This window comes from Dysidea avara, chromosome 5 (assembly GCF_963678975.1).
Source record: "Dysidea avara chromosome 5, odDysAvar1.4, whole genome shotgun sequence".
Classification (NCBI taxonomy): Eukaryota; Metazoa; Porifera; class Demospongiae; order Dictyoceratida; family Dysideidae; genus Dysidea; species Dysidea avara.
In genome coordinates, this window is record NC_089276.1 from 23,880,013 (window position 1) to 23,904,734 (window position 24,722).

The 24,722-nt window shown below is 38.9% G+C and overlaps 1 protein-coding gene across 1 annotated transcript in view; it reads left to right on the forward strand.

Moving 5' to 3' along the window:
- LOC136255131 (uncharacterized) overlaps nt 1–24,722 on the forward strand; it is a 162,657-nt gene that overhangs the window by 16,272 nt on the left and 121,663 nt on the right. The window contains exons 10-18 of the mRNA XM_066047851.1: nt 8–358; nt 431–730; nt 1,192–1,509; nt 1,563–1,928; nt 2,002–2,298; nt 9,315–10,250; nt 10,307–10,477; nt 18,108–19,055; nt 19,113–19,283. Coding sequence (XP_065903923.1) covers nt 8–358; nt 431–730; nt 1,192–1,509; nt 1,563–1,928; nt 2,002–2,298; nt 9,315–10,250; nt 10,307–10,477; nt 18,108–19,055; nt 19,113–19,283 — 3,858 coding nt within the window. The remainder of the gene's footprint in view (nt 1–7; nt 359–430; nt 731–1,191; nt 1,510–1,562; nt 1,929–2,001; nt 2,299–9,314; nt 10,251–10,306; nt 10,478–18,107; nt 19,056–19,112; nt 19,284–24,722) is intronic.

Consider the following 24,722-nt stretch of genomic DNA (forward strand, 5'->3'; position numbering starts at 1 on the left):
AATACAGGTACTGCAATAACTGATAATTCTAATAGTAGTAATAATCAACTTGACAATTACTCATCTATTGCTATAAGAGATGGAGATAGTGTACTAGCAAATTGCATAACTGGACTTGGCCCCAATAGCAGTAGTAGTAACAGTGTATTAGGTGGATGGTATTTTAATGGCAATCAGCTGCCGAATCAAGTATGCACTGGTAATGGAGTAAAAGTGCTAGACAATATTTATGCTGGAGTGTTTCAATTGCAACAATGTGGATTACCCACAGAAGGTGATTACACATGCATAATCTTAGACAATGCAATGGTGCAGCAGATAACCATGATGAGCCTGACTCTATATTATACTTCAAGAAGTAAGTATGGAAATATTACACACATATATAACCATCATAATATATGCATCTTATGGTTCTCCCTTAATGTAGCTGCTCCAGAAATATATTCCCCATCATCACCAACAAATATGGTTCAAGTCATTGGTTCTACACTGAGATTGTCTTGTTATTCACGAGGATCGCAACCAGATGCATTCACTTGGATGAAAGATGGTGTTCCAATAACACAATCAGTTAGTATCACCACTATTGCTTTCACTAGCACTACAGCAAAGTTCCGTAGTTGTTATACTATTAGTGGACTTAATACAAGTGATATTGGAACATACACATGTACTGTGACTAATAATCTTGGAAGTGACAATCAGACCATCAATGTTACTGTCATTGGTATGGTAAATGTGCACACATACATTCTACATACACACATAACATAAGTAGTAAGTACTGTAGTTTTACTGGATTGTCGCTTGATTTTTGTCCTTTCTCTATATAGGTGACCCTTTGACAACTTTGTTATTTCAAGAACTGAATGCTTTGTTTGCACACTTGCGCATTTTTACTGGCAAGCTTTACATTTTTGTCCCTTGGCTCATCTTACCACCTTTTCACTCAACAGTTGTGCCATGCTGTCCAGTGTACTTTTGGTGAAGTAATCATGACAGTGTAACATTTAAATAATCACTATAGAATTTTATGAAATGAAAGGTACTTAGTAACTATTGCTCAACGTTTTTAAGTAATGCTATTTTTTAAGTATGTCACTATCTCACAGTTTGATTGTTTTGCTTTTAATTACACAAATGGATAGTAAATGTTCTAATTTAATTGATTTATTAAAATTTATATAGTAATGAGGCCAACAGTTCTTGTTAGTCCAGCAGTTGATGATCAACCTAATACATTTGACTATCCCATATTGAGTACTGTCACTCTGACATGTATGGTGAACTTCTTGCCATCAAGCAGTGTTACTTACCAATGGAGCACTCAAGAATGTTACACTAACATCAATTACAATGGTGGAGCACCAAGATGTTTTTCACATGGTCAGACAACACAAAATGTGACTGATTATGTCACTGCAGAGGATGCTGGTGAATTCCGTTGCACAGTTTATATCCATGGTGTTAGTTTCAACAGTGTATGGTCAACACTTCAGATATCAGGTTGGCCCATTCTCTCATTGTTTGGTAACTTTAACTGTATACTATATATACAGGCATTGCAATGACTGGAGTGATCAATGGTGATGATGCTATTACAAGTAATAATCAACTTAGAGATTACTCATATATTACTGAGAGAGGTATAACTGGTTTATTAGCAAATTGTATCACTGCATTTGGTCCACTTGGTAACTATGATAATAGCGTATTAGGTGGATGGTATTTTAATAGTAGACTAGTATCTGATCAACAATGTACCAATGGCATAACAGTGTTAGACAGTGAATATCCTGGAGTTCGCCAAATACAACAGTGTGGAACATTCACTACTGCTGCAGAGGGCATTTACGTATGTGAAATGTTCGACCAGTCATTTGTACAACACTCAATGAGACTGGGTGTGTACTTCAATGGAAGAAGTAAGTAACTTGCTTTGTATATAGCTATAGCTAATACATTTGTACTGTAGTAATGATCTCTTGATATATTTAGCTGTTCCAGTCATCGATCCTCCTTCATCACAAAACATGTTAATTCCTCTTAATACTTACCTCATATTGTCTTGTACCTCACGAGGTTCTCCCCCAGACACATTTACATGGAGGAAGGATAGTGGTCCAATAGTACAGTCTACTAGTATCACTGCAGTGATCCATAATGTTGATTACGCGGTGTTCCGTGCTGACTATCCAATTGGTAGAGCTGCTACAAGTGATAATGGAACGTACACATGTACTGTGACTAATCCTATTGGAACTGATAATGAGACCATCACTGTTATTGTTGTAGGTATGGTATGAATGTGGCATGTTGCATTGTTATGTATTTATCTATGTGTTTAGCTGAAAAGTAATCTGTATGTCTTCATTCTGTATCACAGCCTTTTGCCATCTAACTGCATATGGCTTGCCATCTATAATAAACAATGATGTAAAAGCCTGCCATTATTCTTATATGATGAGAAATTACTATCCTAACCAAAACCCCCAAGCTGTAATTTAACAAATTCACCTGAATTGTCGTTATTAAATTTTTTGCCATTAACCTACTATCACAGCCATTTCTTGGCCGCCACCTTTGATTTCACATTTTTCACCCTGGCCTTTTATAAAGTTTAAGTTATTAAACACAGTTAATGTTGTGAAGTGTAGGCTGCGCAAGTACCCAAAATATTAGCATGCAACAGTGGGCTCTAATAAGAACAACGCATGCGCAACAAAGTGAGCAGAACACGTTGGCAGTAATTCATACCTGTTGTAACAAATCTTGCCAGTTACAGTGGCTTTTAATCTTCAAGATGAATACTCGTAGTTCTCACCGGCTGTGGAAAGGGAGGGTCGTCGTCCTTGGGAAGGTCGACTGCTGGATTGAGCAAGCGAAGAGCTTTGTCACGCCGGAGGAAGGGCCGCCTAAAGGAACAAGTATTCCGGACAGGACGTCGACGCGACAAGATGCGATACTACAATGCTAGTAGCCACTTTCAGGGTCGTTTCTACAAGTTGCTTACCTTGGCCCACACACGGTGTCACTGTCGCCTGGGACAGCTCCGACGCCGCTGGACTCAATACCAACAGTAACTACAGCTCCACCTCATACCATAGCCAGTTCGTCGGACGCCACCTAATCAACTAAAATGCAAGGAAATTACGTGGTGGGCATCAATCAGAATCTTCAAGGACAAACACCACGACTATCGCAAAACGGCCTCAAACAAGATGCTGCATCAGGTAAGCAACAGTATAACACCAATTGGTGTACTAGTATAATCTTGCACACTGTCCCCACACACACTCTATATATTTGCATACAATCAGTGGAGATGTACCGGTACATCGTATCAGTGGCCAATATGGCGATTTTGTCATTTGCCAATATCGGTTGGTCTCAATATAGCCGCCAAAATCAATATAATATACCGAAATAGTCTTTGCCATGGTAAAGCCGCATTATACCCTCTGTTATATAGCAAACAAAGCTGGGGAAAAAGTAGTTCTATCCTTGGAAAGAAGTGCTACGTTATGAGAAGCCATAGAAATATGCGCATAGCAAACATTCTTTGTTATAACCATACAAAAATGATCATAGTGGAGAGCTATAAAAAAATTTTTTTTTAAATTTAAAAAGTAACCATGGGATGAATAAACTAGAAACACAGCTTGAAACAACCAGCCATCTCTACAAGCCATTAAAAATACAGAGTGATTTGGACTTATCTTGGTGGGAGCACGCACTAAATAATAATAAAAAATAAACTTGTGGGTGCCTCACGGTCTGGGCTGTTAATTGAGGCCACACCACCACAGGCAATCAACCATTGGCAGTGATTGTTAGGACTTGGAACTACTTACTAAGTGTATCTTATGGCAAGTTAAAGTTTCTCAGTTTCCTCTAATCTAAATGTATAGCTGTACTTTATTATATTGGGTTGGTATCGGTGTTCTGACTCAGTATATCGCTTTATATTGGATCGGTTCAGAAATTTCTCTATTGGTACACCTCCAGTAAAATGTGAAATAATAAGAGTTGCTTTGTAAAAACAACAACACAAACACATGGTTATCATAAATTGTATGTTGAAAAGCAGCCAAGTACATGTTAGAACTTTGCATAGTAGTTTCACGGTGTTGTGCCAGGTTCTTGCACACCATACCCCTTGAGTCTTATAATAGTCCCAAAGAAAAGTCCATTGTATTGTCATTAAAGGAAACTTCAACCTATACATCTTCAACAGGAATTGTTTCAAAACACAGTGCTTGCTCTAACGTGTACACGATACAGTGTCTTCGTCATATATTTCTATGGTTAGGATCTGTTCCACAACTTTGCCAGGCAATTGGTACGGGGCACACCATTGGGTTGTTAGTTGCATGTTAGTTTGCGTGTACGTTATGTCTTCCTAATTTTTATGTTGTCACACTTGCTTGATATGTATGTCGTCACCATTGCTTGTCCGTATACCAATGTATGTCACTGCCACTGCTTGTTTTGTATGTCACCGTTGCTCAGCTTGCACATCATCATCATCATCTTCTGTATGCTGCAAGCATAGCTTATCTTGCATATTACTAGATGTTGCCACCATCGTCATTTCTGCACACTGCATGGTCTAAATAAATAACCTCGATGCTTGGGGGGGTAGATCACGATATACATAATACATATCATGACCTACCTATGGTCTCTATTGTAAAGAGTTTAGGACAGAGACGCTTCTCTGCTCTAAACTCTTTCATTACCCAAGCATCAATAAACCAAAAGTACTTCCTACTTTGGCCCTGCTGGAATTACATAACCTTGCCTAGGCCATATACCATGGCAGATGAGGCCCCCTGGTACTTACCAAACCCCCTCCTCAATCAATGGATTGCTGGAGGTGAAGAATGAAGATCCGAGGAACAGAGCACGTAAATAGGTGAGTGGTAGCGTAACTAAACATTAAATAAAGTTTAAGTTATTAAACACAGTTAATGTTGTGAAGCGTAGGCTGCGCAAGTACCCAAAATATTAGCATGCAACAGTGGGCTCTAATAAGAACAACGCATGTACAACAAAGTGAGCAGAACACGTTGGCAGTAATTCATACCTGTTGTAACAAATCTTCCCACCCTGTCCCTACCCACTGAACAGTTCACAAACTTCACTACACACAGGTACTCTATGTTAATTGGCATGGTATGCTGGCAGGTAAAAATTCTAGTCAGTATCCCATTGTTAATAGTGGTACTTACATACATATGTAGTGTAAGCAGTAGGGCTGAGCAATACTGCCATTTTGGTATCACGATCGATACTAAAGCCACTATTCACGATACTGAATAGTTCACGATACTTACAAATAAGTCAATCATAGCTGGTGCTACATAGCATATTGCTCAGCATTCCTGCAGGAAGTCCTTATAGGTGATAACAAACTAGCCACTATCATCCTTGTTTACAGTAACAGTTATTGTAACACATGCTTTGAGGTTGTTATGGTGTTCACACCTCTCTGCAGGGGAAACCAGATGGGTGGACTTTATCATTTACAAGAATTCTTAGCCTAGTACTGCATAACAAATGGATTTTTAATGACAGTAATGTACAGGCATAGTATCACGATAGTTAATAACAAAATATCGCGATATCGATACTTTCAAAACATCGCGATATATCGCTAAAACGGTAGTATCGCTCAGCCCTAGTAAGCAGTGGAGTAAGCTAAGTAGACACATAATGTTGTTGTTGTTGTACTCTAAACATTTACATGAAAGACTGTACTATCATATGCATTTTGTTGCGAGTTCTTCAGCTGTAGGTCTGACTGGATTCCTTCACTGTGCCAGCCTGGATTCCTTCACTGTGCCAGCTGCTACCACAAGTAGAGATTGCTATTGAGGGATGCTCGCAGTTCAAATCTTTGTCAGGAGAGATGCTCTTTTATCCTGCCTGCAGTCACAGACAAGCCCCTCCAGTTCAGAGTGTCATCAGGAAATTGGGTTGTAACAGCTGCTTGCCTCTCCCATCCAGATCAGTATCAGGAGACACTCTCCCAACCAGATTACTAGCTGAAGATGCTCTCCCATCCAGATCATTATTAGGAGACGCTCTCCCATTCAAATTGCTCTCCCAACCAGATTGCTAGCCGGAGACGCTCTCCCATCCAGATCACTACCAGGAGACGCTCTCCCAACCAGATCACTAGCTGAAGATGCTCTCCCATCCAGATCATTATTAGGAGACACTCTCCCATTCAAATCGCCAACTAGAGACTCTCTCCCAACCAGATCACTAGCTGAAGATGCTCTACCATCCAGATCAGTATTAGGAGAAGCTCTCTCATTCAAATTGCTAACTAGAGATGCACTCCCAACCAGATTGCTAGCTGGAGACGCTTTCCCATCCAGATCAGTATTAGGAGACACTCTCCCATCCACAAGAAGACACTCTCTGTCATGAGCACTATCAAACATTTCCCAGCTATAGAGTACCAACCAGCTAACCACCATAGAGAGACCTCAGTGCTACTATCACATGTCAATGCTATTTCACACAGTGCCACTCTCAACAGTGGATATTGACAACTCTGAAAAAAACCGTCACGTCCTGACCATTGTACCACCTGCGCACAGGTGTTGATGCTGTCATCACAATCTGGCACCTACACATAGGTGTTGATGCTGTCATCACAATCTGGCACCTGCGCACAGGTGTTTGATGCTGTCATCACAATCTGGCACCTGCGCACAGGTGTTGATGCTGTCACAATCTGGCTAAAGCCACATGACACAAATTAGTGGTGACCCACAGGTCAACACATCACCTACTGCTGCTATAAGCAGTTCATCCATTCTCCTTAGAGGAGTCTGAGACAGCCAGGGGGCCTCACTTAGGATATCTGCCTTATCCACTAGGTTATCCCGTTTGCCTCTATTGTAAAGAGTTTAGGACAGAGACGCTTCTCTGCTCTAAACTCTTTCATTACCCAAGCATCAATAAACCAAAAGTGCTTCCTACTTTGGCCCCGCTGGAATTACATAACCTTGCCTAGGCCATATACCATGGCAGATGAGGCCTCCTGGCACTTACCAAACCCCCCCCCCCCCTCAATCAATGGATTGCTGGAGGTGAAGAATGAAGATCCGAGGAACAGAGCACGTAAATAGGTGAGTGGTAGCGTAACTAAACATTAATGGGGGCTACACTCTTTTTTTACAGCTTGGATGTTTTGGTTTAGATATCACTCCTTTTTGTATTGAAAGCCACCGGTGCTTCCTTTTAACTTGTTTTTTTTTTTTCTTTCTTTACTGCAGGAATTGTGGAACAAAAGAAGCAATTGTGTGTATACCTTTTTGTCTGATTAAATATTTGTATATTTAACACTGGATGATTATCACATAGGTAATAAGGTGACTTCTTACATAACTGAACTGTAGCTGAAACTCTCATTGTTTGTAGTTGAACTCTTTTCAGGGTGACTTGTTTCTAGCTGAATTCTCTACATGGTGATTTGTTTCCAACACATATTTCTACAGGGTGATTTGTTTGTAGCTGATCTCTCTACAGGGTGACTTGTTTCTAGCTGACTTGTTTCCAGCTGTTTCGTGTTTTGTAATTGTTACACACTGTTGGTATTTTCATTGTATCTTCATCATTTTTAGCTCGATTTCTTTCAAACCACAGAAGGTTTGAGGTTCAATAGTTAACCTACCGATTTTCTAAGCGGTTTACCCTGTAGGCATGACAACATATTGGTGTTATTTTTTGTGAATAATCGCTAATAACTCCTTGACTGTTAATCATATTCCAGCCAAACTTGGAACCAAGATGCGCCTTTATTTCCCCCTTCTGTGTGCCAAATTTCAAGGAAATAGGATATGGCATTCGCATTTTATGGCAGTTTTTGTAAGTGTGCAAAAAGACTAAGAAAAGGAAGAAAAAACAAAGAAACTAAGCCAATTTGTGAAGTTGCATATCTCGGGAACGCTTGAAGCAATTTTGCTCAAATTTGGTATGTGGAGTACTGACATTGGCAGGAGTTTCAACAGCAAAAATCGTCTTGTTTTGTAGATGTAGCACAGAGCTATGGAGGTGCGAAAATCGCGTTTTCTTTCTTTCTGTAAGCATACTCAGGGTGTTGCGTGCCAGATTCTTGGGCCGTACAACACTCTACCATGTGTCTTGATTTTGCATGTATTTGCTTTTAGAGTCCTACAATTACAATAATATCAACTAGAATAAAAGCAATTTTAAAGAATTAAAATATGGGAAATAGAGATCACTGACAAAAAAAAGCAAGAGAAACAAGAGTCAAACACATCAGCATGTTAAAACCATTCTAGGACTATAATTGACCATGTCAAATACATTAAAACTTAACAGTTGACATTGTCACACACAGATCTCTATTCAGACTCAATGGATATGGTAATACTATTGATATAGTCACATAATATATGATTGGAAAATTAGAAAAGCTTGAAGAGTACGTTGAAATTACTGCTACACAACTCTATGCATGTTCTTGCTACGAATAATACATGTATCTAGATGTCTTTGCCATGTATAAAAGTTTAAAATGGTATACGTTTCATGATACATAGCTATACAGAAACATTCTCAGAAGCTACTTATCTGCTCTTGATTTTTGAAACTAGGTGGCAATTTATAAAAGCTACAAGAAACAGTTGTTATCTTCAAAAATCCAAGTTAAAAGTTGTGAAATTAACAATGTTGGCCGAGAAATGATATCAATTCCAAATTATTTAAAAATGACATGGCAATGCTAATATTAAACTTTATGGTTATTGCAGCCATTGCTTGGTTGCCACCTTTGATTTCACAATTTTTTTTTTTATCCTGGCTCTTTGATAGCAACAACTTTTTCACTTGATTAGATATAGATATTTATAACGTGAATAAAGGAATTAGTTCTACCACAATTGTGATGTAATAACATGGTAGTTACCCTGTAAATCTAGTTATGAATTTATTGCTTCACAGTTATCACCGCCCAACTCAAGTTTATGTTTTACAGTGCACATACCTTCACAAAGCATTTCTAAATCACCAGCCATTTCTCCTGTCATGTTCATGCAGCCATTGCATATGCAACGGCAAATTGAATTGTGGGTGAGGCCACACAATACATGGATAAATAAGATTTGTGATGTGGCAAAGCCAGAGGGCTAAACAATAATTTAAAACAGAAGCGACCGATGCTTAGCATCTATTGTGTGACACTTTTTCTAACCATGCTGATTTGATTTATGGATGAGAATCAGCCTATAGGCCAAAGCAATTATTATGTACTTTATTTTTATCAACAGAGGCTTGTGTTTATCTCGGAACTCCATATCAGATTGGGGATGTCATACAACCTAACTGTACTACAAGATGTATATGCCAAAATGATTTTAATTTTTACTGTCAACCTCAAGAGTGTTTATTGAATGGTTTATACTGCTATGCATGGGGTGAGCCCCACTATGGAACATTTGACAAGCATACGTTTGACTTTCAAGGAGACTGTGAATATGTCCTATCTCAACCATGTAACAGCAATGAGTTCATCATTACTGGTTCAAACACTGCAATAAATGAATTTGTGTCTGCAACAAGTGCAGTGAGAATAATCCTTCCTACTAAAGGTCAAGAAATACTTCTTACGAGAGGTGGAGGTGGAGCAATAACAATTGACAATGTAACAATGTCAAACAATGGAGATGGACTAGTATATAGTACTACTGATTTGTATGTAATGAGGACAGGTGGACACCCGTACGTCAGACTTAACATTAGATTTCCAGTGTCAGTTTACTGGGATGGGTCACAACGTGTGGTTATCACTGCATCATCTAGCTGGCAGGGACAATTGTGTGGACTATGTGGGAACTACAATAATGATCCAGATGATGATTTTATGCTTCCAAATGGTACACTAACTACATCTGTTAATGAATTAGGTAATGGCTGGCATTATGCCAACACAACACCAAATTGTGGAGAACTCCAACCAATACCAGTTTGTGATGATAGTGTTATGAATGAAGCACAATCAAGATGTGATGAACTTACTAGTGGTGTCTTCCAAGTGTGCAATAGTGTAGTTGATCCTAGACCATTTGTGGATGGCTGTATATTAGACTATTGTTCATGCAATATAAATGACACAGAAGAATGCTATTGTAATAGTTTGTCAGTTTATGCTATTGTGTGTGCAACAAGTGATATCATCATCTCTAACTGGAGGGATTCCTTTTGTCGTAAGTATAGAGTCTAATAATGTTATAATAACAGCATTAGATATTGTATTTTTCAGCTATTGAATGTTCAGAAGGCATGGTATATCAACAGTGTGGTCCAGCATGCCCTCAAACATGTGATAATCGTAGGAGATCAGAATGCATTGGTGGATGTGTTGATGGGTGTTTCTGTCCTAGTGGACAAGTTCTATCTAATGGACAATGTATTGATCAAGCTAATTGTTCAGGTACAGTTGTAATTGTGGGACAGATATACTCTTCTACATTCACTGTTCTTTTCCTGACCATGTTTTTAGTGAGAAAAGTTTTGGATTAATGTTCTCATAACATACTTGTTTTGCTTAGATTGGGATGATCATCTAAAGGCTGTAGCACTGAGTTATTGCCTACCATTATATAGTACTTTAGAAGTCATCATTACTTTAATCTTTAGCACTTCTTCATTCATTAGCAATTTATAATAGCAATAGTAATGATTGCAATTTTAGTAGTGCTCTATCACTATGTGTGCTAAAACCACACATTAAGAACCTCATGTGGGAGGATCAAAGCAAAAAACGGTTTTATACAAGCCATACAGATCACAATTGTTCTATATCAGGCAGTTATAGAACACTTTGAGTGCTATATTTGATGTATAGCATGAGCCTAGGTAGTGAATTAAAGAACTGTCAACTTTAGGTGCACACAAGACATGTGAAACAATTAGAAACTCACAGAGTAGTCTTATGATCGGTACAATAGGCATTGCGCCTGTGTTGCACCTGTATTAATCATTTTGTAGACGTTGATGAGTCTAGTCCATCTTCTTAATGACTAAAAGGTTTCAATTGTGATACTTAATAAGCATATTTCTGTGATATTCCTAAGACTCGTCCATTTATGTGTATAAAATGTAGTAAAAATGTTTGCTGCTGCTGCTGCTGCTGCTGCTGCTGCTGCTGCTGCTGCTGCTGCTGCTGCTGCTGCTGCTGCTGCTGCTGCTGCTGCTGCTGCTGCTGCTGCTGCTGCTGCTGCTGCTGCTGCTGCTGCTGCTGCTGCTGCTGCTGCTGCTGCTGCTGCTGCTGCTGCTGCTGCTGCTGCTGCTGCTGCTGCTGCTGCTGCTGCTGCTGCTGCTGCTGCTGCTGCTGCTGCTGCTGCTGCTGCTGCTGCTGCTGCTGCTGCTGCTGCTGCTGCTGCTGCTGCTGCTGCTGCTGCTGCTGCTGCTGCTGCTGCTGCTGCTGCTGCTGCTGCTGCTGCTGCTGCTGCTGCTGCTGCTGCTGCTGCTGCTGCTGCTGCTGCTGCTGCTGCTGCTGCTGCTGCTGCTGCTGCTGCTGCTGCTGCTGCTGCTGCTGCTGCTGCTGCTGCTGCTGCTGCTGCTGCTGCTGCTGCTGCTGCTGCTCCTAGGAATATCCTTATTAAATATCACAATCAAAAACTTTTAGTCATCAAGAAAACGAAACAGACACATCCTCTCACTCATCCTAGTCTAATGCAGGTGGAGCACAGGCGCAACATAGGTACAATGCCTATTCTATAGATGATAATATTACTCCATGAGTTTGTAATTGTTTCATGCGTCCTGTGTGTACCTCAAGTTGATGGCTCTCTATACCAGTTAAAGCACTGCCTAGGCTTGTGCTATACATTAAATATAGCACTCAAAGAGTGGTCTCACGGACAAAAAATAGCACTCAGCTTCACCTCGTGCTATATTTCCCTCTGCTCGATGTGAAACTACAAGCCGGCCTTTATTGAAGGCATAACCAATATTTGCGCTTTGACCTTCAAGGATCATGCGGCAACCGATATGCACAAGCGAGCAATGACATTGGAGGCCAAGGAGGCAGCCAGTAGCTTGATGGAATATGCACGAATTGCAAGGGCAATGACTCAAGCCAACCTTACCAAGGCTGCTAAGTTGAAGGTTAAAAGAAAAATGGATGTTGCTTACACAATCGCTAAGAAAACCTTGCCTTCACCAAGATGAGAGTTATTTGTGGGCTTGAAATTATTGTCTTACGTAGCTATAGCTATTACTGTTTATGACCATATCACTTACTGTAATTATCAGTATAATAATACATTCAATAATTTTAGCATTTTATTGTGACATTACATGTAAGATACAAATTGTCATTGTACAATAGCACAAACTGATCAATTCTTGTTTCCTGTCAATAATAAAATAAAATTAATCATGCATCTGTATTGTGGTAAAATGTTTGTAAGTGATACACAGACTAAACTCACCCTTTCAAAATGCTTCCAGATGTGATCTCAGAAGTTGTAATTTTTAAAATTTTCCTTGAGGGAAGCATGCCCCCAGACCCCCCTAGAATGAGCATGCGTACATTTTGAATGTGACTGGACAACCACAATTAATGACAGGTCATTGGTGACTTTGTCCAGACATTTTGACAGCGGAATATTTTCACACTATTTCGAGCACTGCTGATACCTCCAGAGAAGCGTAGCTCGATAACAACTAAGGCTACAGGCTTGATTATTTCACTATTCGACAATACTTCAGTCCAAGAGGTGCCTTTTGGCATACGAACTCCCATCTTTGTAGCTTACTTCAGTCATGAGTTATGATCGAGTGCCTCTAATTTATTAGCCACATTGTTGCTGTACAAATCAAACTTATTACTGTTCCAACTATCTAGTGCTATTACTCTGACACCATTTATCATAAAAGGCTAAAACTGTGGTTGTCCACTCTTTTGTTACTATAGAAAGGGAGAGAAGCACTAAAATGGAATTTGAGGAATATGCAAAAATGACCAGTTTTTGCTCAGTGGTCACATATGTGTGCTCTATTAGAGTATTACAAAATATTACCAAAAGTCAATTAAAACATGCAATACAATACAATTATAGCTTGCCTTAAACAGTCACCTTTGTGTCTGTAGATAAGAAAAAATGTGGGTAAAAAAATCCAACCTATGGCTGGCTTTGGGGCCATATAGAGTACAAAAAGATATGAAATTTATGTACACAAATACGGTTACGTTGTGAAAAAAGGGTGTGGCCATCAAAAGCCTGGGTGAGTGTGCATTGTTAACATTTATTAGCATTAACGTCATTACACCCATTTCTTGGCCACCATCTATGCTTTTACAACAGACTATTGAAGACCGCACCTTTTTTGCAGCTTGGCTGTTTTTGTGTGGATGTAATGTAATAGGAATTTTAAGTTGATTAGGAGTCAAAGAAAAAGTAGTGAAATAAGGGAATGGCTAAAAAGTGGTGAATCAATTAAGGAAGATTGCCTATGCCTGCAGATATACTAGTGCACATTAAATCCCTAAACTGCAGTCTATAATATGATGTGACTGTCTCAGTAAAAACCCGACTTGTTAGCAGAGCTTCCTAAACATTTTTATTTTATCAGCATTATCTGCAGCATCTAAGGAATGGATCACCAAAGTTTCATCCTTCCATGGTGAGTAGATTTGGAATTATAGCGCTAGACAGTAGGAAGAGCAAGATGATTGATTTGTACAGCAACTATACTGAAAATGAACTGCAGGTGCTTACATTCACAGCTGTAATTTCTGTTTGCATTACTCTACAATGTTATAATTTGGCTTAAAATGCTCACCATGGATTAGCAAATCAGTCAAGGTATAGTGTTAGCTCTGTAGTCACTTACGCATCATTTTCGAGCATTGAGTGATGGTCAAATTCAAATAGTTGCTGCATTGATTTTTAGAACTAATTAAGGTAATAAATGCTGTGGCATTTAACGTACAGTAGTACCGTATATTAGGGATCACAAAGAATTGGGCTTCCCAGCCAAAAAATATCACCCTATAACCAGCCTCAATTTCTCTCCATAACAGCATGTCAGCATGGGTTAGGCACAGCCAAGCCTAACAATCTCTTCAGACCAATCCCAAACCCTTCCAAAAGTTTATGTAGTTTGTTGCCCCAGCAACAAACAAAAGTTAACAGGCTAGCTTCCAATGGGTGAGTTGTCAACATGTGACACCAAGTGTGACCATCTGTCACCTGGTTGCATAAATGCACATCATAATTAAATTCCACAATCCTAATATAGTAACAGGTCAGGCTTGGCTCATCATTATTATTACTGTCACATTATGATTGTTTGGTGCTTTACCATGATCACTGAACCTCAAATATTCTTCAGGCAGTAGAGGACCTAAACTTGTGAAGTTAACAATATCAAAATTTGAGTGGTGAGCCCTGTGCACATGAGACTGACCTGCCAGATAGCTACAACTTGAAACTACATTATACTGTATCTCCATTAGTAGATGGTAGTCTATGTTAAACGGCATTAAGACACATGAAACACTACTATGATTGTAGCGCTGATGAAGCATAACAGCAAAGAATCCATGCAACCCACGTTCATGTGTGTAGGCCGCCTCCCAAAGACAGTGTAGACTATCAAATTTGTTAAGCAATCATGGGTTCTAACTCATTCATTAGGTAGCTTGCAGCCGTTTATCTACACAACACTACTTGATAACAGCATTTCACCTTTAACCTAGAACAAGCCCATCACAGTTAAGGTCGCCTGTACGTCACCCTTGTCATAACCGAGAAACCATACTAACAACCACTCCTCAGGCTTCTACTACATCTCCCACACAGCAACACACAAATCAATTACAGGTACATAGCCTACCTCAAAGACACATTATTTTGCAAAATTGTTATGTGATTAGTTCACCATTGTTACATCAAGAGCACCAGGTTCTGCACAAAAATGTCATCCAACACTTGGAGTGCCATGCCATTTCAACAGGCTATTCATGCAAAGAAAACGTACCTTCGTAATCTAATATTTCATAATGTTGCAGCCCAGCTCCTTCATGAGCCATGTCCCCAGATTATGGGCTATGGCTAGACATTTGCGAAGCCATGCCCATTTGACACCGTGTGTGTAGCAGCCAGCAGGTATGCACAACACTGTACTTGTTGCTTTCAGGGAGCCACGCCCACTAACCAATGATTATAATATCAGCCACAGTCTGATAGTCTTATAGCTGGCCAGCTTATTTCATGAGCAACTCCCACTTGTGAAACTATTTGCAGGCATGTGTGGAGTCATGCTAGCTGGTCATTACATAGGTTATAAGCGTGTTCAAAGCTACGCTTTCCTTTAGACACTGACCCGGTTTTGATGCTGCCCAGCAGTTGTTAGCTGCCTATGAAAGATTTGTAGTTAAATGCCTATAGAACACAGTAGTGTAACGAATTGTGTAATATAATGCCAATGTGATGATAGGCATGGTTGGACACCAGTTTAATTACATATGGTAAGGGAGGACAATTTTGCAGCAAAATCGTACTACACTGCTACAATTAAACTGTGTTTCCACAAAACAAAAGCCACCACAACCAGGACCTACCACTTTAGTACAAATTAATCCTCATAGCCTAATAACGTATCTTCACCGTAAATGTTGACTGAATTATCAAAACCGTTGAAAAGTTATTCTAATATACTGTACGTTCTATTGCCCAGATTTTCCATTGTTCTATTCACAACTATCATCACTCATGGTACATTGTGCTTTGCTTTAAGCTACAGGTATAGGTTCTCCTTCATCTGATTCACTCCAGCAGGGGAATAGTTAAAGGATTTCCCAGGCACAAGGTGAAATGCAGACCCATACCTGTGGACTACTTGGAACACATTTGCAAAAATGGAAGTGCATCCATACATCTAGCTAGCAATTAAAGTGCTGTTTATGCAGCTTTTAGACTAAGATGTTAACATTACTGCAAGAACAATATAGAACTTGAAACTTAGCAGTAAAGGACTGACTTATCACTGCTATCACTATATTCCAACCCTGCATTGACTTCTCTTTATCACTGTTCCTTTCTTGCATATAGCTCCATAGCCGTACTTTGTATCTATCATTCAGAGAGCTTGAATATAACACTGATCCTCCTTAGTCCTGCCTCCAGTATGGCACGTACGAGACTCACTACTCCCACCCTGGTACTTGGCTGGTACGCGTAAATTATTCTATGCCTTTCATACATTCTCATTGAGTATTATTGATAGTTAACGGCCTATATGCTATTTTACATTACAAGTAATGATGTTGTCTCACTATATAGTATTGGTTGACATGCTGTTGCATGTATGCACTGTATAATGTACTAGTTGCAGATTCCTACTTTGTAATGCTAGTTACCATATTAATTGATGTATTGTACCTGTGCTTGCATCATATACATTTATGTACTTAAGGTATCGTACACATTTTGTCAATTTTCATGTAACTGTTTACAATTACTTTGGTGGAAATTGGGCGCAAATTGCTGAATAATTAAAGTTAATATCTGTCTAGTCCAAAAAGCTGTGTGTGTGTGTGTGTGTGTGTGTGTGTGTGTGTGTGTGTGTGTGTGTGTGTGTGTGTGTGTGTGTGTGTGTGTGTGTGTGTGTGTGTGTGTGTGTGTGTGTGTGTGTGTGTGTGTGTGTCATTAAATTTAATGTGTCACAACTGAATGTGCTAATCTTTGTTACAATTGTATGTTTGCAATGTTGTTGCTGAATGTTGCTGCTGATGGGTTGACGTAAGTACTACTGGATGTATTATGTAGGTAAAGTTTGCTGTGACAGTAATAACACATACTCATTGCCTATTTAGGCTGGTGCATCATACCTCAGTTGCCCTACCTCCCCCAAAGAGTTGTATGTATATGTATATATGTATGTATGTATGTATGTATGCATGCATACAGTATATGTATGTATATAATGTATGTATGTATGTATGTATGTATGTATGTATGTATGTATGTATGTATGTATGTATGTATGTATGTATGTATGTATGTATGTATGTATGTATGTATGTATGTATGTATGTATGTATGTATGTATGTATGTATGTATGTATGTATGTATGTATGTATGTATGTACGTATATATGTATGTATGTATGTATGTATGATGGCAGAGATGTTTTTCGCACTGTTCTTCATTTGTAACACTGTGTAACTTGCAAAGCATAGCTGAAAACAAAGCGTAATGGCCACCTCCCTTTCCATTACATAATTGATTGTTGGGGCGTGCATTCCGATGCTACATTACTTTTAAGGAATTTCTGGTGCCAATCATTCTTTTAATGCAGTATGCACTGGTCCATTTGTCATAATTATGTAATTAAAAAGTAAACAAATAATTAGAAGGAAAAATTAAGTTAGATTAGGGATCAAAGAAAAAGTAGTGAAACAAGGGAATAGCTAAAAAGTCGTGAGACAAGGAAGGTTGCCTATACCTGCAGGTATACTAGTGGACATTTAACCCCTAATGCCATGGTTATTGTGACCATCTCAGGCCCTCAGCAAAACCCCGAATTGTTTGCATAAGCATGTATATGGAGAAAATTGAAATTTAATTTAAAAATTGTAAAATTATGTGTGCTACAAAGAAAAAATACGTAAGTAATTATTGGATCATTACATGGAGAAGGAAGACTCAAATTGATTTAAACTATACACAATCTTATTCACCTGCTCATGGAGAGTTCGAATATCTTTAGTCCCAATGGTATGCGAGTCATGTGCGTTGTTTATGATGTGTTAAAATTAAGTGAGATTGTCGTCATTTCTTCAACCAAACTGCCTTCATACCCATATGCCCTTATTTTCAAAATCAGTTGTTGCACACTCAAACTATTGAAGGTGCGGCATTTAACCAAGTAAACATGGTGTATGCTGGTTATACATGTGTCCCCTACACATACAACATGCATGTAGATATTGCATAGTATACCAACTGAGAAAATTGCCAAGTACGTACATACATAGTGATATCCACATTTGTACACTTGTACATGTTTCTGTTGAGTGTTAAATCGATGCATTCATTTACACTAGGATCTAGCCCCACTTCTGGTGGAGGCTCTAATGGTGGAGGTTCTAGTGGTGGAAGTCCTAGTGGTGGCATGACACAACCTAATTGTTCTACAAGTTGTACAATCCAGGCAGGATATTTAGACTGCACATCACAGAGATGTTTACTTAATGGCCCTACTTGTTATAAGTGGGGAGATCCTCATTACAGGACATTTGACATGAATTCATTTGACTTTCAAGGAGACTGTGAATATGTTCTATCTCGACCATGTGACAGTGATGAGTTCATCATTACTGGTTCAAACACTGCAATAAATGAATTTGTGTCAGTAACAAGTGCAGTGAGAGTGATCTTTAGGGAAACAGAAATCTATCTTACAGAAGGTGATGATGGTATAATCACAATCAATGGTGTATTGCTATCCAACAATGGAGATGGTGAGATATACCATTCCAATGGTATAAGGGTGTACAGGACTGGTGGACGTCCTTATATTTTACTTTTAATTGGAGTTGGAATATATTGGGATGGATCACAACGAGTGGACATCACTGTTGCTACTGTTTGGCAAGGACACTTGTGTGGATTATGTGGAAACTACAACAATAATCAGAGTGATGATTTTATGCTTCCAAATGGTACACTAACTACATTTGTCAATGACTTGGGTAGTGCCTGGCTTTTTGCCAACACAACACCAACTTGTGGAGAACTCCAACCTATTCCAGTTTGTACTGATAGTGTTATGAGTGAAGCACAATCAAGATGTAATGAACTTGCTAGTGGAGTCTTCAGTGTGTGTAATAGTGTAGTAGATCCTATTAGTTTTGTTGAAGGTTGTATGTTAGATTACTGCTCATGCAGTGCAGAAGACAGAGAAGAATGTTATTGTGACAGCTTATCAGCTTATGCAGCCATTTGTTCACTCAATGGTATCATCATCTCCAACTGGAGAGATATGTTCTGTCGTAAGTTTATTGTTAAATCATGGTAAAATAAACTTTATGTGTTTCTTTTCATGTTAGCTATTGAATGTCCAGAAGGCATGGTATATCAACAGTGTGGTCCAGTGTGTCCTCTAACGTGTGATACTGATACAAATGAAGAATGTATTGATGGTTGTATTGAAGGATGTTTCTGCCAAAGTGGAAAGGTTTTATCAAATGGATATTGCATAAACCCAAGTGACTGTGGAGGTATGCATACATACTGTACTTCTGTTTTATACCATTAATCACACAACTTGTAAGATGTACTTGAGTGAGAGACGATCATAGCATTAGGCAAAAGTGTTTTATTTCATCCCAAGACCAGTTTTATATATTATTAAATAGTAATAGCATGGCCACGAAGGATTTGCCTGATATATATGTGACTGGATCTGCAAAAACCCAATGCATTTTTCGAATTCTTGTTTATCAGATATTTATATAATCTAATCAAAAACAGCCAAGCTGTAAAAAAAGGGTGCGGCCTCCAAAAAAGCCAGTGTGAAAAAAGATGTGAAATCCAAGGTGGCGGCCAAGAAATGGCTGATGGTAGGTAGGTTAATGGCAAAAATTATAATAACAATAATTCAAGTGAATTTGTGTTGCCTCCTCCAAGTTTCGTACCAAATTCACCTGAATTGTTGTTATTAAAATTTTTACCATTAACCTACCATCACAGCCATTTCTTGGCCGCCACCTTGGATTTCACATCTTTTTCATCCTGGTTTTTTGGAGACCACACCCTTTTTTACAGCTTGGCTGTTTTTGATTAGATATCACTTCTTTTCGTAATTTCATACCAAAAGCCAGCCTATGGTCAGCTTTGGGTATTTCTTTTAACTTGTATTTTTCTTTTCTATAGGGATGACGATTACTAAGAAGAAAATTGTTTTAATTGTTTAGCTATAGCTACATGCACATTTAACAATATCATTGTGTAATTATTACAATTATGTTGATTAATCATTAACTCAATACAGGATGAATTGTTGGCAGCTGAAATTGGAAATGTATAGCTGAAATTTGGAAATGTGTAGGTAGCTGAAATTTCTATAGGAAGAATCATAATATAGCTGTACTGTTAGACTACATGGTGAACAATTTGTAGGAACTCACCACAGAGTGACTTGTAACCTAACTAAACTGTACAGAAAGAATTGCAAGATAGCTGAACTTTCTACAGTATAGTTTTCTTGTTGGTAACCCTCTACAGGGTAACATGTTTCTAGCTGAACCCCCTACAGGGTGACTTGGTTCTATCTGATCACTCTACAAGGTGATTTGTTTCTAACTAATCCTTCTACGGGGTGATATGTTTCAAGTTGACCTTTCTACAGGGTGATATGAAATGTAGCTGATTTTTCTACACGGTGACTTGTTTCTTGCTGAACCCTCTACAGGGTAATGGTTTCAAGCTAATCTCTCTACAGGGTGACTTGTTTCTAACTGATCTCTCTATGGGGTGATTTGTTTCAAGCTGATCTTTCTACAGGATGATTTGAAATGTAGCTGATCTCTCTACAGGTTTTGTAGCTGACCTCTCTACAGGGTGGCCTGTTTCTAGCTGATTTCTTTACAGGGTTACTTCTTTTGTAGTTGAACTCTTTACAGGGTGACTTGTTTCTACCTGATCTATATGCGGAGTGATTTGTTTCAAGCTGATCTCTCTACAGGGTTTCTTGTTTTTACTAGCTGATCTCTCTACAGGGTGATTTGTTTCTAGCTGAACTTTCTACTGAGAGATTTGTTTGTAGCTGACCACTCTACAGGGTGACTTGTTTCTAGCTGATTTCTCTACAGGGTGGCTTCATTTTTAGCTGGACTCTCTACAGGGTGGCTTGTTTCCATACCTGATCTCTATGCAGAGTGATTTGTTTTGAGCTGATCTCTCTACAGGGTTTCTTGTTTCTACTAGCTGATCTCTCTACAGGTTGATTTATTTCTAACTGAATACTTTACAGGGTAATTTGTGTCTAGCTGAACTTTCTACTGAGAGATTTGTTTGTAGCTGAACTCTCAACAGGGTGATTTGTAATATAGTTGGATACACTACAGGGTGACTTGATCAAGCTGATCTTTCTACAGGGTGCCTTGTTTCCAGCTGATCTCTCTACAGGGTGATTTTTTCTAGTGATTTCTCTACAGCATGATTTGTTCTAGCTGATCATTCTACAGGGTGACTTGTTTCTAGCTGAACTCTCTACAGGGTGACTTGATTCTATCTAATCTTTCTACAGGGTGACTTGTTTCTACTTATCCTTCTACGGGGTAATTTGTTTCAAGTTGGTCTTTGTATAGGGTGATTTGAAATGTAGCCAAATGGGTGACTTGTTTCTAGCTAGCTGATCTCTCTACAGTGAAATGGTAGCTGATTTCTCTACAGGGTGACTTCTTTTTGGCTAAACTCTCACTTTGGTGACTTGATTCTATCTGATCTTTCTACGGGGTAACTTGTTTCTACTTATCCTTCTACGGGGTGATTTGTTTCAAGTTGATCTTTGTATAGGGTGATTTGAAATGTAGCCAATGGGTGACTTGTTTCTAGCTAGCTGATCTCTCTACAGGGTGACTGGTAGCTGATTTCTCTACGGGGTGAGTTCTTTTTGACTAAACTCTCACTTTGTTTCGAACTGATCTCTCTACAGGGTTGCTTGTTCTAGCTGATCTCAATACAGGGTGACTTGAAAAGTAGTTGAACTTTTTGCAGGGTAACTTGTTTCAACCTGATCTCTCTACAGAGTGATTTGTTTCTAGCTGATTTCTCTACAGGGTGATTTGTTTCTAACTGAATGCTGTACAGAGTGATTTGCTGATTAGTCTAGTGAGAGATTTGTTTGTAGCTGAACTCTCCACAGGATGACTTGAAATGTAGTGGAATCTCTACAGGGTGATTTTATCAAGCTGATCTCTCCACAAGGTGCTTTGTTTCCAGCTGATTTCTCTACAGAGCGATTTTTTTCTAGCTGATCTCTCTACAACGAGATTTCTTTCTAGCTGATCTTTCTACTGGGTAACAGTTTCAAGCTGATCTCTCTACAGGGTGACTTGTTTGTAGCTGAACTCTCTACTGTGTGACATAGCTGAACTCTATACGGGGTGACCTGTTTGTAGCTGAACTATCTACAGGTGACTTGTTTGTAGCTACTGTATAGGTAGCTTAACTATTTACTGGATGATTTGTTTGTAGCTGAACTCTCTACAGGTGACTTTATGTAGCTGGAATTCCTACTGAAGGACTTGCTTGTAGTTGAACTCTCTACAGGTAACTTGTTTGTAGCTGAACTCTCTAGAGAGGGATTTGCTTGTAGCTGAACACCATACAGGGTGACGTATTTGTAGCTGAATCTCTACAGTGTGAAGTTTTGTAGCTCAACTCTACTGTACGACTTGTTTGTAGCTGAACCCTATACAGGTAACTTGTTTGTAGCTGAATTCTCTACTGGGTGACTTGCTTGTAGTTGAATTCTCTACAGGATGGCTTGTTTGCAGCTGAACTCTCCACAGGGTGATTGTTTATAGCTGAACACTCTACCAGTAACTTATTACTAGCTGAATTTCTACCATTCTACAGGGTGGCTTTTTTGTAGCTAAACTCTCCACAGACTGATTTGTTTGCAGCAGAACGCTCTACACGGTGATTTGTTAATAGCTGAACTCTCCACAGGGTGATTTGCTTGTAGTTGAACTCTATACTAAGTGATTTGTGTGTAGCTGAATTCTATAATGGGTAACTAGCTTGTAGCTGAACTTCACAGGGTGAGTTGTTTGTAGCTGAACTCTCTACAGGGTGATTTGTTTGTAGCTGAACTCTCTACTGGTGGACGTATTTGTAGTTTAACTCTCTACAGGCTACTAGTTTCTAGCTGATCTCTGTATTATATGGTGGCTTTTTGTAGCTGAACTCTCCACAGGATAATATTTTGCAGCTAAACTCTCTGCTGGGGGACCTATTTGTAGCTGAACTCTCTACAGGCTACTTGTTTTTAGCTGATCTCTCAATAGGGTGGCTTTTTGTAGCTGAATACTCCACTTATGGTGATTTGTTTGTAGCTGAGCTCTCTACTGGGTAACTTTTTTTGCAGCTAAACTCTTTACTAGGTAACTTGTTTTAGCTGAACTCTCTACTGGGTGACTTGTTGCATAGCTGAACTCTTTAAACAGTGAGATAATTGAACACTCTAAGTACTAACGATGCTAAATGCTCTAATATAGGGTGACCAGCTGTTAGAGTATTTCTATCTAGCTTTTGCTACAAGTAGTTCGATTTCGAATCATAACTAAGTGGTTTGCAATCCGATTCTTCTGTACTACTGCAAATACTTTCTATGATGATTATTCCAGCTACAGATCGATTTTCAGGTCATTGCTCTAAGCAGTTTGCCGGTAGGCATGAAAACTAATAGTTTTTTTATTCATAAAATTCGATTGCATAATTGAGACATAGGTTGGGTTTTTGTGTCATATCTCGATGGCCTTTATCTGGATTCCTTCCAAACCACAAAAAGGCACTCCTACAATGGTTACTACATCTACATAGCAATTTTCAGCTCATTCCGTCAAGGAGTTTACCCTGTGGGCATGACAGAAGTTCGATCTTATTTTACACAAATAGTCGGTCATAACTCCATGAATGTTCATTGGATTCCGACCAAATGTGTTACTGAGATCTGCCTTAATGAGCCCTTTAAGTGTACAAAATGTCAGCTTGATCGGAGTACGCGTTTGTATTTTATGACAGATTTTGCAAAGTGTGCAAAAAGAAGCAGTAGAAGAAAAAAACGAATGGAAAAAACCTGAAACTTTGGCCGCTTGTATCATAGATAATATACCCTAAAGGGATTAGTGACAAACTTAGCAACGCGTACTGACATCTCGGCGAATCCTCGTTACGGTTGTACGCAGACCCGCCCACAAATTAAAGCGCTTTTTTGGTTGCTACTGTCTGCTACTATAGCAAGGACAGTGTTCAGCTCGTTCATCGCGGCTGCTACTTCATAAGTTGTTCGTAATATCGTATTCTACTTACTCTTGAAAGATTCTCATGTAAGTATTCTTACTTATGCTCACATGGAAAGCTGAAAGAATTATGTAAATTATGACATGATGCAAGGGGTCCGCCCACAAGCACTTTTGTAGTTTTTTCTAAGTAACAAGTGATATTTATAGAAAGAGAATTGTTTCAGTGCAAGCTTACAACTCCAAGAAGTGTAATTATCACTTTAATATTTCAAAACTTCCTTGTTTTGGTAAAGTATTTTGAGTGAAATGAAAATAGGTTTCGTAGTTTTCACTCCCTCATAGTAGCAATTTATCAAACATGCCTGTGAACATGTGAATAACTTTGTTTAGTGAGTGTAATTTAGTGAGTGTAATTAACACAATGATTAATTAACATTGTACTAATAAAGTTGTTTTTAAGGTTACCTGGTAAAGGTAGCCATAGGGCATATTCCTGGTGACTATAGTGATAATATGTACATGCAAGTACAGTAATTACAGGCATAGCTATTTGCATGTGTACTAATGGGATAAAGGAAGGTGTTAATGGGAAGACAACACAAGAACTGGGAAGAGAAACAACAGGCGTTAATACAAAGACGAAGTTTTGCCAGGATCTCCTAGAGGTATTTTTTAGTAAACAGTGTG